Here is a 14014-nt window from a genome sequence, read left to right as displayed (position 1 = left end):
GCAAATACGATTCTTCAAAAAAAAAAATTTTTTTTTTTTTTTTTAAACAACAATCGGGTAATAATATCTACAATACAACAAAACAACAAGAACATGTTGACAGGTTTACCGTACTTTTGGTATACAAGTCAATACTTTTCTTTCTTGGAGGGCCACAAGAAATAATTTTTTTTTTGTAATGCCTCGATGTACTCAAAATTTACTTATTTATGGTTTAAGACATTGAATTGCTGAAATGAAAACAAATTGCGGTGCGCTATTTTCTGAAATAAATTGTGTAATTGTTCATTTAAAACACGACAGGAATCATTGCCCGGAATGTTTGCTGATTGGGTGAGCAATTAAAACGTTAATCTGCTCAATGATGCATGCAAAGTTATCCAATCAATAACGAGCAAGGACTCACCAATTACGTTTCATCCATCCCTTTCAATTCTAATCATATGTATCCAAAATGCCTCCCACAAAGTCACACAAGTCATACGTGGCAGCCCATGTTGGAAGATGTTAAGTTCGCCGAAAAAAATGGCAGGAATATGCTAAGAGACAGTTCTGATAATGATTCTGTACTCCGTTTTAAATACTGCACCTCGATATAACAAACATGTTGAAAAACTATTTACATTCCTAATTTATCTGAAAGGTTGTTGCTTACAATCATAATTGATCTAGCTTTGTCTGATAATGCAAATAGACTTATTTATGTTAATCGTAAATGAAGAAAAGAAAAGTGGGGAAATTATCCAATTTGGTTTGTACATGACTCCACATCGACTTGTATGCCAAAAAATACGTTATATCCAATTTAATGAAACGAGTATGTGCAAACAATTAGAAAATTAAATCAAGGAAAGGCTCAGGTCTGACATTTCATTCACGGGGCGGTCTTCATCTGGGGACTGGCCACTCAGTGGTCAAAATGTCAGACGGCAGCCTTGCCTTGCTGCACAACTGTACTAGGTGGTTGTGCTTTAATTTATGAATATGGATCTTCCCAACTACAACCATTTTTGCAAACGTGTAGCGACAACACATTAACATCCACATACATTTTACATGAGCAAGGGGGTGGAAAGCGAGGAAGAGAGAGAGAGAGAGAGAGAGAGAGAGAGAGAGAGAGAGAGAGAGAGAGAGAGAGAGAGAGAGAGAGAGAGAGAGAGAGAGAGAGAGAGAGAGAGAGAGAGAGAGAGAGATTAAGAAAAGAGAGAAGAGGAAACAAAGATAGATGGAAAGAGATATGAGCAAGAAATGGATGGGGAGGTCAGTATGCCATCATTTTTGGTATTTAATATGTACATGCAATTTTAAGTACAGGGAAAAAAAAATAAAAAAACCAAGAGAAAACTAAATGGGCGTGTCAAAAAAAACAAAAAAACAATGTTGTCAGCCACCTTCTAGGTATCCATCCATTGAATGGATAGTTTTCCAAGGTATCCATTCAAAATAATCTTCATACGACTGATAAAAAATAATACCATTACAAAACAGGTTGCACAGAAAGAAAACCAACAAACCCACAAATACTTTGGCCATTACACACAACATAAAAAAGGATTACACATGATTTGCAACTTTATACAATGAACAAGGAAATATTTTGGGGATATGAAGAAAAAGGGGGGTGGGGGGGGGGGAAGAAAAAAAAAAAAGGTTTTAATCTGGAAGCGATTGTAGAACAGGCTGCAACAGATCAAATAGAAATGTTCGGTAAAAGAGAAATGCTTCATTAATCAACTTCTTCAAAAGAAATAATAAATCAATCAAATAACTGACATAAAATGGTTTAAAACCACACCCAACAATGAGCAAAAGAAACCCTGTTGCATCTCATACTAAAGTACAAAACAAAGTGCTGGACTTTTGAATTTGTTCCATTGCCTCTGTATGCAGCGACTTTGTCACTCACTGACAGCACTGGGGAGAAAATTAAGAACCAAAGTGAACACTCCTGTGCCAAAACTCACATTGCCATCACACTTCAAAGAAAAGAACAAGATTACTATTAATTTCATGCCTCAAAACAAAGAGAATGATATCTCAAAGGCTCAAATCCAACAACAAATGACGAAAATTGGTCCATCAAGAAAGTAAGTTGAAACTTGAGCTTTGTAGACAAATTCTCAAGTCAAAATCCCCACCCCAAATACATTTGTAACTAATTTATGGGCAATTTGCAATTCCAACAGTCTTAGCAAGAAGTCTATGCAAACACCAGGACTGTGCGTTACATGACAAAGCAATCGCTGTTAAAAAGAAAAACAAAAGAAAAGAAATTATAATCATGATATTCCATCTGCTATTTGGTTCTGCCGAAGCAGTTTCCAAGGCTGGGAACAAACTACGAAATGATCACCCCTCCTGTGTCGCAAGGTGGTCATAATAGCAAGACCACAATAAAACAAATAAGAAATTAAATCTGAAAATGTTTGCTTTTTCGTTTAACACAGATATCCCCTTTACACACAAGAACAAATCACAAGTTGAAGCACACGATACAGAAGAAATCATCAGGATGCCAAAAGAGTGGATATACACTTCTGCAAGGACTACCCAAAAGGCACCCTGTGGCACTGCTTTGATCATTTAGAACTCCTCGTGCACATTGCGGGCATAATCCATGAGCTTGCTGCCTGTGAAATACTCGCTATACCGCAGGATCTCCTCCAGGTTCAAGCTTTCGTCCTCATCCTCGTCTGCTACGGCAATCATTTGCCGAGCTTCACTCAATGCATTGTGCTCATTCATAGGGTCCATGTATGCCTGACAGGGGTTGAGTTTGGAATAGAAAATTACAAATCAACCAAATTAGAGATAAACAGTTATCAGAATTGAAATCACCATTCAGATCGGAGAAACACCTTCTCAAGAGCAATATGTATTTGCTGTCATCTTTCAAAAAGTGAAACATTGCCATGCTCAATAGCGTCAATTCAATCAACGATACTGATCCAAGAATCTGAAACGCTTTTCAGTCTCACCTCCAACTCTTGCCGTGTAACCAGGCCATCGTGATCTGTGTCAATGACGTCGGTAAATTCCCGGCGACGTTCCCGTACCCACTCATCATCAATGTCCTGCTCCTTCTGATTCTCCACTGTACCAACGGGCAGGGAAGCAAACTCCGATGCAGACAGCTTCTGGTCTTTGTCTTGGTCTGTCGTGAGAGAGATAGAAAGACGTTAAAACGGTCATGAACACTGCCATCTAAGCATTCTTTGCAGTCACAGAGTACAAGGTTGGAATGCACAATTGAGTTTCATAGGCTTGGGTTTGCTGCACATACCATGAGACATTGCTCTGTTTTATGCAGTTAATCTCACAGCAATAGAGACTGTGACAAGTGTCTTTTCTATGTATTTGTAATTTCACACAAATTGCACAGGTATCGCATGTTAAAGTAATGGGTTTATTATTTTTCATGATCTACGGCTCATGCAGGAAATTGTACGTACATCACATGCAAGACATGGGCATTAAGGAACATCACTGTCCTTGTACACAAATTACAAGGGCATGAGTAGACAATTGCAAATTAAAACAGTCCACGTACATGGGATTTGAAGAAAGTACATGGATTTAGGGATCCGAGCATCATTAGGTATTGTATGTATGTGCTTGGATGAGAAGGCCAAGCAGGTAAATGCATATTCTGGCCTGAGAAACCCCTGAGAGCTTCGCAGTGAAAAGGAAGTGATTTTTGCTCGTGCCATATACAAGCAGCAAGGTTATGTTTTCAAGCAAGGTTATGTATATGGCTCGTGCCATATACAACCACTGAAGGTGGAAGGAGGTTATGTTTTCACCCCTGTCTGTTTGTTTGTTTCTTTGATCGTTTATGAACAAAATATCTCAAAAAGTTGTGGACGGATTTGGACGAAATTTTGTGGAGAGCTTGGGTATGTGAGAAGGACGAAATGATTAGATTTTGGTGAAGATCCGAATTCGGATCTGAATCTGAGAATTTTTAAAAGTGATTCTTCACCATTGGGAGGAGGAGATTGGGACCAAACTCTGTGCAGAGCGTTGGTGCTGCTTAATCAGTCTCCTTGGCTATTGGGCACAATCCTGGATGGGTCGCCACTCTGACACAGTATACCAGCATGCTGGCACTCATTTTGCCAACCTCGGAAGGATGACAGGCCGAGTTAACCCCACCTGGTATTAATTCAACAGCTGAGCGGAATTTGAACTCAGGACCCTCGGATCAAAGCCCGCCACCCTAACCATTAAGCCAACACCAGACATACCATTGGGAGATAGGGCCAAAAATGACATACAGCAGGATATCTCAAAAAGTTGTGGACAGATTTGGACAAAATTTTGGGGAAAGGTTGGGCATGTAGTCACAAGGAAAAATTGATTTGATTTTGGTGAAGATCCGAATCCAGATCCTAGAATTTTCTCAGCGATTCGTCACTATCGCGTGATCGGGCCAAACATGATATACAGTATAGGACGACATTTCAAAAAGTTATTGATGGATAAGTTCATGCGGTGACAAGAACAAGCCGATGAAATTTCAGTTCAGGTCCCAATCCAGGTCTGACCTCTCAGTGGGATACAAAACGTAAACTAATAAGCTTGGCGGTGGTATGTGCTCTACCGAGTGCCCTTCTTGTTTTAAAATATAAATTGTCTATTGTGCCTAAGCGTTTGCAACTGTGTGAACCGTAATATTAAATAATCCCCTGACCCCATTCCTCAGTGGGTGTAGGGAAGCGTTTTAAGCTCAAACATCAAAAAAAAACCAAAACAATTTCTTCAAAATGCCAACAGCATTAGAACAGCATCAGGCAATGCTGGGTACCCCTGTTGGCTGCTAATCACAAATATTGTAATCACCACTGTGAGAGATGATGCAACACGAGGTGAGCGAAGCATATGGTAAAGACGCCGCACTGTAATCACCAATATTATAATTATTGCTGTGAAAGGTGGGGTAACACGAGGTGAGGAAAGCGTGTGATAAAGACACCGAACAATAATTATCAATATTGTAAGCACCTCAGTGTCACGACCAATCGCCAAGTGAAGGGAAGAATGGGCACACACGATTGGTCAATGCCACAACGAATTGAGGAGTGAAGGAAAAAAAACAAAAATAAATAAATTTTAAAAAAGGAAAAAAGGGCACATGTGATTGGTCAGTGGTACAGCCAATCGACGAGTGAATATTGCTGACATATCTCCAGCCACACAGGCTCAATTTAAATTCTCAAGGTTCAGCATTTCTTGGATTTGGTGAATCAGCATTCCCAGAATCAACAAATTGGTTTTCATTAAGCAATTCAATTGGCATCATCGACGTAATGTAGAAAACACACAAGAAAAAAATATATGCAATCTTTAGATCGTCTTAAAAGACTTCATAGAAGCCTTTAATACCACTGAATAAGAAAGGCCCTGAAAATACTGGGGAAGCTTGGATGGTCAAAGTTCAACATTCAACAAAGAGGGACAGAGATTTGAAAGTAATGCTCATATTTCCATCATTAACATGAAATGGAATTTAGCGCAAGTTTTTTGGAAACAGAAAAGGCACTTTGTTGAAACGGAAAATTACTGACACTCATCATGTAAACGCTACAACCATATGCAGCAGTCTTCAAGCTCTGGCAACAGTGCAGCTGGTAGCAAGTTCAACATCGATGCAGAAAATGTTCACTGCTGAAGCATCATCAAGCCAAGGCTAGATGAAATCCCCATAGGGAGGAAGGCACTACAAAGGAAGGCAGCAAAGTGGCCAAAGATAGAGGAGGAGATGATGGGGCAGACAAAGCAGAAGCGCGCAAAGGCTTACGGCATCTCTACATCAATTATGCATTGCAAGGCCAGGTCAATCACCAATCAAGCTGGTGTCAAGGATTTCAAGGCAAGCACGAACTGGAGATACAGGTTTATGGTCTGTCATAACTTGACCATCAGGAGACAGTCATATATCGCAACACTGAGCAAAGGCAGCAAACAAGGTGACCTGCTGACAACGATACATCATCTGGCTAAGATGAGAGCAGTACTACCTACTAATCCTCATTGGAAAGGTGGACCAGACACCACTATCACTCAATATCCCTTGTATCACCGTGGTAGCTACGAAGGAGGAAAAGTCTGTTAACATCTGCACCACAGGTCATTAAAAAGGAATTGTTTACTGTCATGCTTGCATGTACGGCAGACGGTAATAGTAATAAGCTCCCGTCGTATGTCGTGTTTAAATGAAAGACTCTCGAAGACGAGCTTCCCATCCGGTGTTGTCCTTTCCGAAGGGCTAGGTTCATCCGAAGGGCTAGGTGGATGATTATCTGGTGTGAGACCTGCTGCACACCGTTGGGCCAATGAGGAACGGTGGGCTGTCCAAGTGGCGAAAGCATGTTGATGCTGGATGCCTTCCGGTGCTACAAAACTGAAATCTGTTAAAGCAGAGATGAAGAGGATGAATAATGACCTTGTCATGATCCCTGGCAGCATGACCTCTGTTCTCCAGCCACTAGACGGTGTCAACAAGCTATTCAAACATGGCATTCGCAGGTGTGGGTCAGAATGGATGAAGACTGGAGAAAAAGTTGTTCACCATGAGTGGGCGCCAGAAGGTGGATCTGCCGACTACCTATGGCTGCATATTGCAATTCTGGCAGGAGCTGCCAAACAAGATAATCTCCAGGGTATTTCTCAAGTGCAGTATTTCCAACGCACTTGATGGCGACAAGGACAATGCCCTCTGGGAGGAGAGGCAGTCAAGTGATAATGAGGACGATCTTCTGTATGCCGACTCTGATGATGAACTCCGAGCTGGCTTCGATGAAGACACTGGCAATGAGGAGTTCCTTGGCTTTTGATTTAAGAAAAAAACCCCAACAGCTCTTTTAAGGACTACACAATTTAAAGAAAGAATAGACAAAAATGTTGACAAAGACCATGAATATGCTTATTCAAGTCTTCCTCTTCCTCTTCCTCTTCCTCTCTCTCTCTACCCACAGCTCTTTTTTTTGAGTGAAAAATCAACTATGTGCCTTATACATGGGTTTTTTTTTTTTTAAACAGTACATGCTGAGCTGCTGCATTGTGTATTTTTACATGGCTCAAAAACTTGGCCAATTTATCAGCAATCTCTACATACTGAGAAGACTTATATTTTGACATCCAAAAGTCATCATGTGCATCTGGCATGACAAATTATTTAGATCTCTTCGGACCAATTGAGGAGCATCTGGATAGAATAAAATTTCAAAGTGATTATAAGGTTTAAAAAAAAAAAAAAACTAGCGGGAGGCGACGATGGTTCGCGGCCATTATTGAACAATGTCACGGTAGGTACAATTGAGTTAGTGGAAGCTTTTGAGGAAGCCCAACCGTAAAAACCTATCTCTTCTGTCAAAATTAACCAAATCAAATCGCATTTTTTTATATGTTGTACTTATGGACATTATGCACAGCTTCTAGGATATGAAATTGCGAGAAAAAGATAAAATAAATAAAAAGTTCAAGTGGGCGTGGCTCTGCCCAAAAGGGGCGTGGGACACCCCTCATACAAAAAGACACAACTAGACCATGATATCGAGCTTGTGTCCAAGTTTTATCAAGATCACATCAAACGTCACGGAGTTATGCTCTGGAGAGAGTCACAAAGACAGACAGACAGACACAACGAAAATAGTGGTTACTGCTGGCGCCTGCAAACCAAAAATCACAAGATCCTGAAATGCCTGCATTCTGCTGTTAAAAATTCCTGTGCTTTGGTCTTGATGTTACCACAACTATATGTTGTGGCACAAACAAGATGCATTTGTTTCCAACAGGAGTTTGCACACCTTTGTCAACTACCAATTGACACCATCTTAAACAGCTACATCTCTGCCACAGGTGATGCAATGCAGTTCACACTTGAAGATATTAAAATTGGAGTTTTATTTTTTATCATACGTAGTACATACTTCCAGTAGAGTTGTCTGTCATGGCTTTCTAATTGTGCTTACGTATACTATCGTTGCTTAGAGTCTACTTGCGCTAGTTTCACGTTTTCTTTCATAGGGTTTTCTGGGAAATTTCAAAATGGTGTTTCCATGTGCATCTGCTTTATGCACTTCACATTCTACAAAAATAGTGGAAAAATATCAGTTCATGACAAACATGAAATTTCTGCGAGATCAGAATTCGCTGAATCGCTCGAAGAAACGGCTTAGACGTGGGGGTGGGGGGGGGGAAGCCCAGATTGAACGGAAATCGAGCACCCACACATCTCCCTCGTTCAGATCCGGCAATGTAAATAGTCTTGACTCTCCGCACGTTTCCGATCAGACTCCTCATGGCCTCAGTTTTCAATCACACTGCAACAAAATCCTGCTTTCGTCGCGAGACTAATCAGTTCACGTCACAATTTTCCCTGGCAAGGAATTTTCCTTTCAGTTAAGATTCTTTTAAAGTAAACTCTTCGATGTTGATAATTTGCACCATCAGAAGCTATTCTTTAGTGTGTGTGTGTGTGTGTGACATCAGTGATTGAACCGTAGCACTAGCAATGAATACAAATACAAGGTGCACATATATAACGAGGATGCTATAAGCGATCGTGAATGAAAGTGAGCGTTTAGTCATCTTGCACAACGACCAGAGCTCGTATAAAAACCCTGTATAGCCAGCCACCTGTGGTGGCCATCTGGCTATTTAAGATATGTCTTATCAATCGAGGCTATTGTTCAAACAGTCTACCAATTTGCAGACCGACAACAGGGCTCAACAAAGTCTAGCATTCCTTTTACTATAAATGTGCATGTGTGGTGGCAGAATACTTTGAAAGAGAAAAAAAAAATTGGGTCATCAACTTCACTGCTCTTTCAAATCATCCAAAATAAAAAGTGCAGGTTAATCTTACACCACCCAGGTTAAGCAAAGCATGTTTTTCTGCAATCTATCAAGACACCTACCAAGGTCACGTATAATCTCATGCACCATGTATCCGAGCATGCCACGGCTGTGCTCCGGATGTTGGAAAGCGAGAAATTCGTGTTCTGATAAGAGCTGGTCCTGGGGAGAATCATCTGCCTGCATCCAACGGTCCTGAAGGTTGTCTAACACCTCCTCCACTGCAGAAACACAACAAGAATGCCATTAGCAAACAGAATGAAAATGTAGTGGGGGTGGGGGGAGGGGTGAGGTTGAAGTGGAACGACTTACTTTCTTCATCAATTTTCAGGTCCTCGTTATGCTTGATGCGTTTAGTAATTTCCTTTTCATCCATACCCTTGCTGACCAGGAACTTGATCCGATACTCGTCCCACGAAACACGTCCTACCAAAATGTGACAAGAATGACATGCATAAGGAAACAATCAATTCCTTTCTACAGCTGCACGTAAAGTAAAGCCACGGACAAAAGCCCAATGACGTATCAACTCAGGACTTATAACCCTGAAGCTTGTGAGCAATTTACAAGGGTCCGTGGTATCGGGCTTTGCAGTTCTTGCATTTTCAAAATCGGACGGGGCTGATAAATCGGCCTCGTCATGTGGGGTGAGGGGGACTGATTTTAAAATTGCTTCAAAATCTTGTGAATTAGTTTTTGTAAATTGTTTTAACATGTGGTCCAAATTGACCAATGTCCGTACAAACTGAACTGCCAAAGAATCTGAATAAACTGAGCCTAATCCTAACCATGTAATTTAAAAATGTACCTTAAACGGCCCTTCTTGGGGCCAAAAACACAAAGTTCTGAGAAACAGAACTTTCTGCTCAAGCACAGTACTTTCCCACAATCCTTTTCATTAAAAAGTATTAGAACTAAGTTGTCTTTGTTGTTGTGGATTATTACCTGTAATGACAAATGTTCTCACAATTTGCATGAATGATGTGCCGGTACAATACATTACATGTATGCCATTGAACTGGGACCATTCAAGTATTATGTACACAAGTCCAACCCATTTCTTCCCCTGGACTAGCCCACTGTGTTCAACATATGCATGGGGATAAATCTTGACTTTTCACTGCCATTACCTTGTCATGTAGGTTGTACTTGAATGTCCACACCTGGATCCACCAGTAACATAGTAATAATGTCAAAAGATTTATTCTCGTAACAAATTAAAAACTTTATTCGCTGCAAAGCTGAATGACCAAAAAAAAAATCTGAACAGTCACAAATTTAATGAGTTTATTGATGCATTTCTGTCTCAACAAAACTAATTTATCAGCAAGTATCTCTCTCTCCAGTCCAATAACATAACAGATACATGTGTTCAGTACATGCTGCCAAGAACTAATTAACTTTAGTATGTTTAGTATTGATGTAAATCTTCAGGCAGAAACCCCCAAAAGTCACTATCATCAGATAATTGTGAAAGAGATTCATCCCCTGAGCAACCTGAAGATAAGTCCAACACAACAGTATTCTCATCATCTGTGGAGATGGCTTCAACCACGTCATTGTCCGTTTCTCGCATCCAAAAGGAGAAGACCAATGGTGTTGAACAAAGGTGTTTTGTTTTGCCATACAGGTAATCTTAGATTTTTTTTCACAGCTTAATTTTACGGGGTCGATAAAAAGACCTCCTGAAAATCGACCACCGGGTCGATCACAGGGGCGAGGCCGATCAGCCCCGTCAAAATGCAAGCCATGCTTTGTACACAAGAAAGCATTCAATCGTAACCGAAGAAACCAAAGCAGGTGGGAAACCAGACTAACAAATGGGAAATGCAGGATCACATTAGGTTCAGCCATTATGCACATGGAAATACATACCATCTCCATCGGGATCAACAGCCTTGAAGTGATCCTTGTTCTCCTCCATCGCCTGTTGGAAATGCTCTCTGGTTTTATTCATTATCCAATGCTGCAGCTCAACCGCGGTCACCTTATGGTCCGCATTCACATCCACTCTGTCGCACAGAATTTGGTGAAGAAAGTGAGTTTGTGAAAGTACGAGAATGGTACAGGGTAGAGCACATACTATTACTGATTTGGAAATCATGTCGACACAAACAGCCAGAGTCCCCGTAGTTCAGTTATTTTGATAAGTATGTGTACAATTAGAATCCATCCCCAAGATGTCTAATGGGAATTTCATGTGTGCGCTGTGAGCTATTTTATAGTTTGGTTATTTAAAACTCCAGATCCCCTCCACTTGCGGCCACAGTGTCTTTCAGCGCTTGCGCCCTCGCCTCACGGCCATAGCATACGAGGCAAGGTCCTCTCGTGCTCGATTTGACTTCTTCAAATTGGTCTGCATTCCAACACCACGAGGTAAAATCGTTGTTTCTCTAGCAAGAGGGGTACAGACACGTGAAGAGGGGTGGGGTTTTCCCGGATCGGCCATAACCCCGCACAGAAAGGGCGGATCCATGGAGGTTCCTGTCCAATCAGGGCGATCAGCGCATCAGCTCCACCAAGGCCCTGCCCCGCTCAGAGCAGTCGATAAAGGACGACGCGACTCTCAGTGTGTGCGTGTGTGGAGAGTTCTTGTGCTGTTCGAGTTCAGAGAGTTCAGAGTTCAGAAAGTTCTTGCGTGTCCTTGGGAGTTCTTTGAAGTTCTTTGGCGGGAGCAGTTCTTGGAAGGCAGTTTGGGTGCGCTGTCATCATTGCGGGAGCTCTCAAGACTGGAATCTCTGCTGGCCTTCTACAAGGAGCGACCCTGGATCCGCTATCCACCATCCAAGCTCCCATGGACCACGGGTCCCACACGTGCAGTCGCAGGCCAAGCCGCCCAAACTCGGTCAGGTACCCCGACAGAACTCTGACCCCCAGCTCGACTATCCCCTTGGCTGCGAGGGTCGAATAAAGACCAATTGGGCCCTTTTTCTTTTGGGTGTGTGTATGTGGCACTGTCCTACAAGTAAAACTGTTTAAGTGTGTATGATCATTGTAAATATTTGCTTGCATATAGTCGTGAATAAGTCTACACTTCGTCCCTTTCTTTTATTCCTGTAAATAAAATAATTGTTTTAATGTTCCAGTTCGTTTGTGTCCTTTCTTTGATTGACCCAGCATGGTTCGGACTTGAGAATTAGTGAGGCTGTTCAGGCCGGTAAGTTGTCGTTTGAACTGACGGATCTTGGTAATCCCCACTCGGTTTACACCTGGATCGGGCCCGGTAAACGGTCCGTTCCGCCCTAGGTCCGTCGAGGGTGTGGTTTTCCCCGGTAGTTGGACGATGTGGGTATTTATGTCTATTGAAATCCAGCAATTAACCCTACCCCACACCGTCCGCGAAGGGACCCGTGAACTCTCGGATTTATCCGGGAGTCACGACCTAAATTCCGGGTGTTCGGTGGGAGACGACTCCACTGCTCCACCTAGTGGTCGTTTATCGCCGCCGAACCCTGGCTCACAACAATACATCTGCCAGGCTGAACGATTTACGTTTTGTATCCCACCTGCAGGTCGATCTGCATTCGGACCCGAACCAAAATCGAATTGGCTTGTTCTCGTTACCTAAACCAACTCATCCACAACTTTTTGAAATATGATGCTATAATATATGGGTTTTGGCTCCATTTCACAATTGTAGGGAGTCGCTTCAAAAATTGTAGTTATCCAGACCTTCACCAAAATCAAATCAATTGGTCCTCGTCACAAACACAACCCCGGAACATCACGTTTCATCCGAACAGACAAAGGTGACAACACAACCTCCACCCACCTTTGGTGGCACAGGTAACAGTGAATGGAGGCAACACTTGAGGAAGATCGTGTTAATTTTCATCAATGGCAAAGGGAACAAAAACATCAAGTCAACAAATCAAAAATTGTTCGATCCGTTCAGTTGAACTGTAAGTGGAACTTAAACCAAAGTACAAAACGGACTATTGTGCTTGTGAGCATCCCATCCCATCCCATCCCATCCCTATCCTGCAGGTACACCCGAGGAATGGTTCAGATGGTTTTACCGACGTCCCACGTTAACCAGCCCGAGTGTCCCAGTCCCCATCGGCGCGAAGACCCCGTCCAAGCATCCCGGACTCGACATCACTCACTTCCCAAAGATCTCCACGAGCTTTTCTCGGTTCCTTCGCGGCTCCGAGTCCTCATCAAACTCTTCCTTCTGTTTTCCCAGGAACACCTCCGGATGGAAGTCCTTGTTCAGGCCTCCATCGCGCTCCAGCTTCAGGCCATTGATGTGTTCCGGAGGGACGATGTCCTGGTCTTTGTCCTGCTCCACCTCGTTCGCCGCTTCCCCGGGACCCTGGGCCGGTTGCTTCTTGAGCTCGAAGCCCTCTTTGCTCGGGTCCGGGTGGCGCACCTGAGAGACCAGGTGTGGACGCGCGTACACGTCGATGAGGAGGAACAGGGCGAACAGAGAGCCGTACGCCAAGCCCACAGCGGTGCACACTCGCATTTTCCTCGAAATCATCTCGAACTCGAAATCGAACCCCCTCTTCTCTCTCGCTCTTCCTTACTCTTCTTCTTCTTCTTCTTCTTCTTCTTCGTCGTCTTCGTCGGCGTCTGTGCGATGACGTATCACATCCAACCAGCAACGCACTGCGTGTCCGTATTAGAAATGTCCGCACCGATGAACAAGGACACAATCAGCGAGTCGTTTCTCCACAAGGTGTACTTAAAATTAAAGATAACTGAGGACGGAACGCATCGTAAAAGGACGACACACTATTAGGACTATATATATATATATATATATATATATATATATATATATATATATATATATATATATATATATATATATATATATATATATATATATATATATATATATATATATATATATATATATATATATATATATATATATATATATTAGGTCATTACGTGTCGCAATTTTTTTTTTCTCCTTAATATATTAAATGTTGTTTTGAGACCAACGAAGGACATTATTACGTCAAGGAAAAATATTTTAAAAATAAATACACACCTTACACTTACACAGCTGTGAGATTCAGTCTTGTGAAGCTGATAAACTCACTGTCGTTGCCGCGAACTACATCGCTATGGCCGCCATATACCGGAGTGAAAACGACCTGATTGAGGGCTTCATATTCATTTGGTTTGTTTGGAAATTTTCGGG

The 14014-nt window shown here is 42.0% G+C and overlaps 1 protein-coding gene across 1 annotated transcript; it reads right to left on the bottom strand.

The window, feature by feature from the left end:
- Positions 1-1267: 1267 nt before the first annotated feature.
- SDF4 (stromal cell derived factor 4) lies at positions 1268-13582 on the bottom strand. The gene is made up of 6 exons (XM_085898881.1): positions 12966-13582; positions 10735-10871; positions 9172-9285; positions 8922-9080; positions 2979-3154; positions 1268-2760 (listed from the first exon to the last, which is right to left on the bottom strand). The coding sequence occupies exons 1-6, from the start codon at positions 13340-13342 to the stop codon at positions 2584-2586; spliced, it is 1140 nt and encodes a 379-aa protein (XP_085755007.1). The 5' UTR covers positions 13343-13582; the 3' UTR covers positions 1268-2583.
- Between the last annotated feature and the right edge of the window lie 432 nt (positions 13583-14014).

Source organism: Eptatretus burgeri, chromosome 10 (genome assembly GCF_056783735.1).
Source record: "Eptatretus burgeri isolate ZD-2024b chromosome 10, Ebu_testis_v1, whole genome shotgun sequence".
In the NCBI taxonomy this organism is placed as follows: Eukaryota; Metazoa; Chordata; class Myxini; order Myxiniformes; family Myxinidae; genus Eptatretus; species Eptatretus burgeri.
This window is presented reverse-complemented; position numbering and strand designations above follow the sequence as displayed.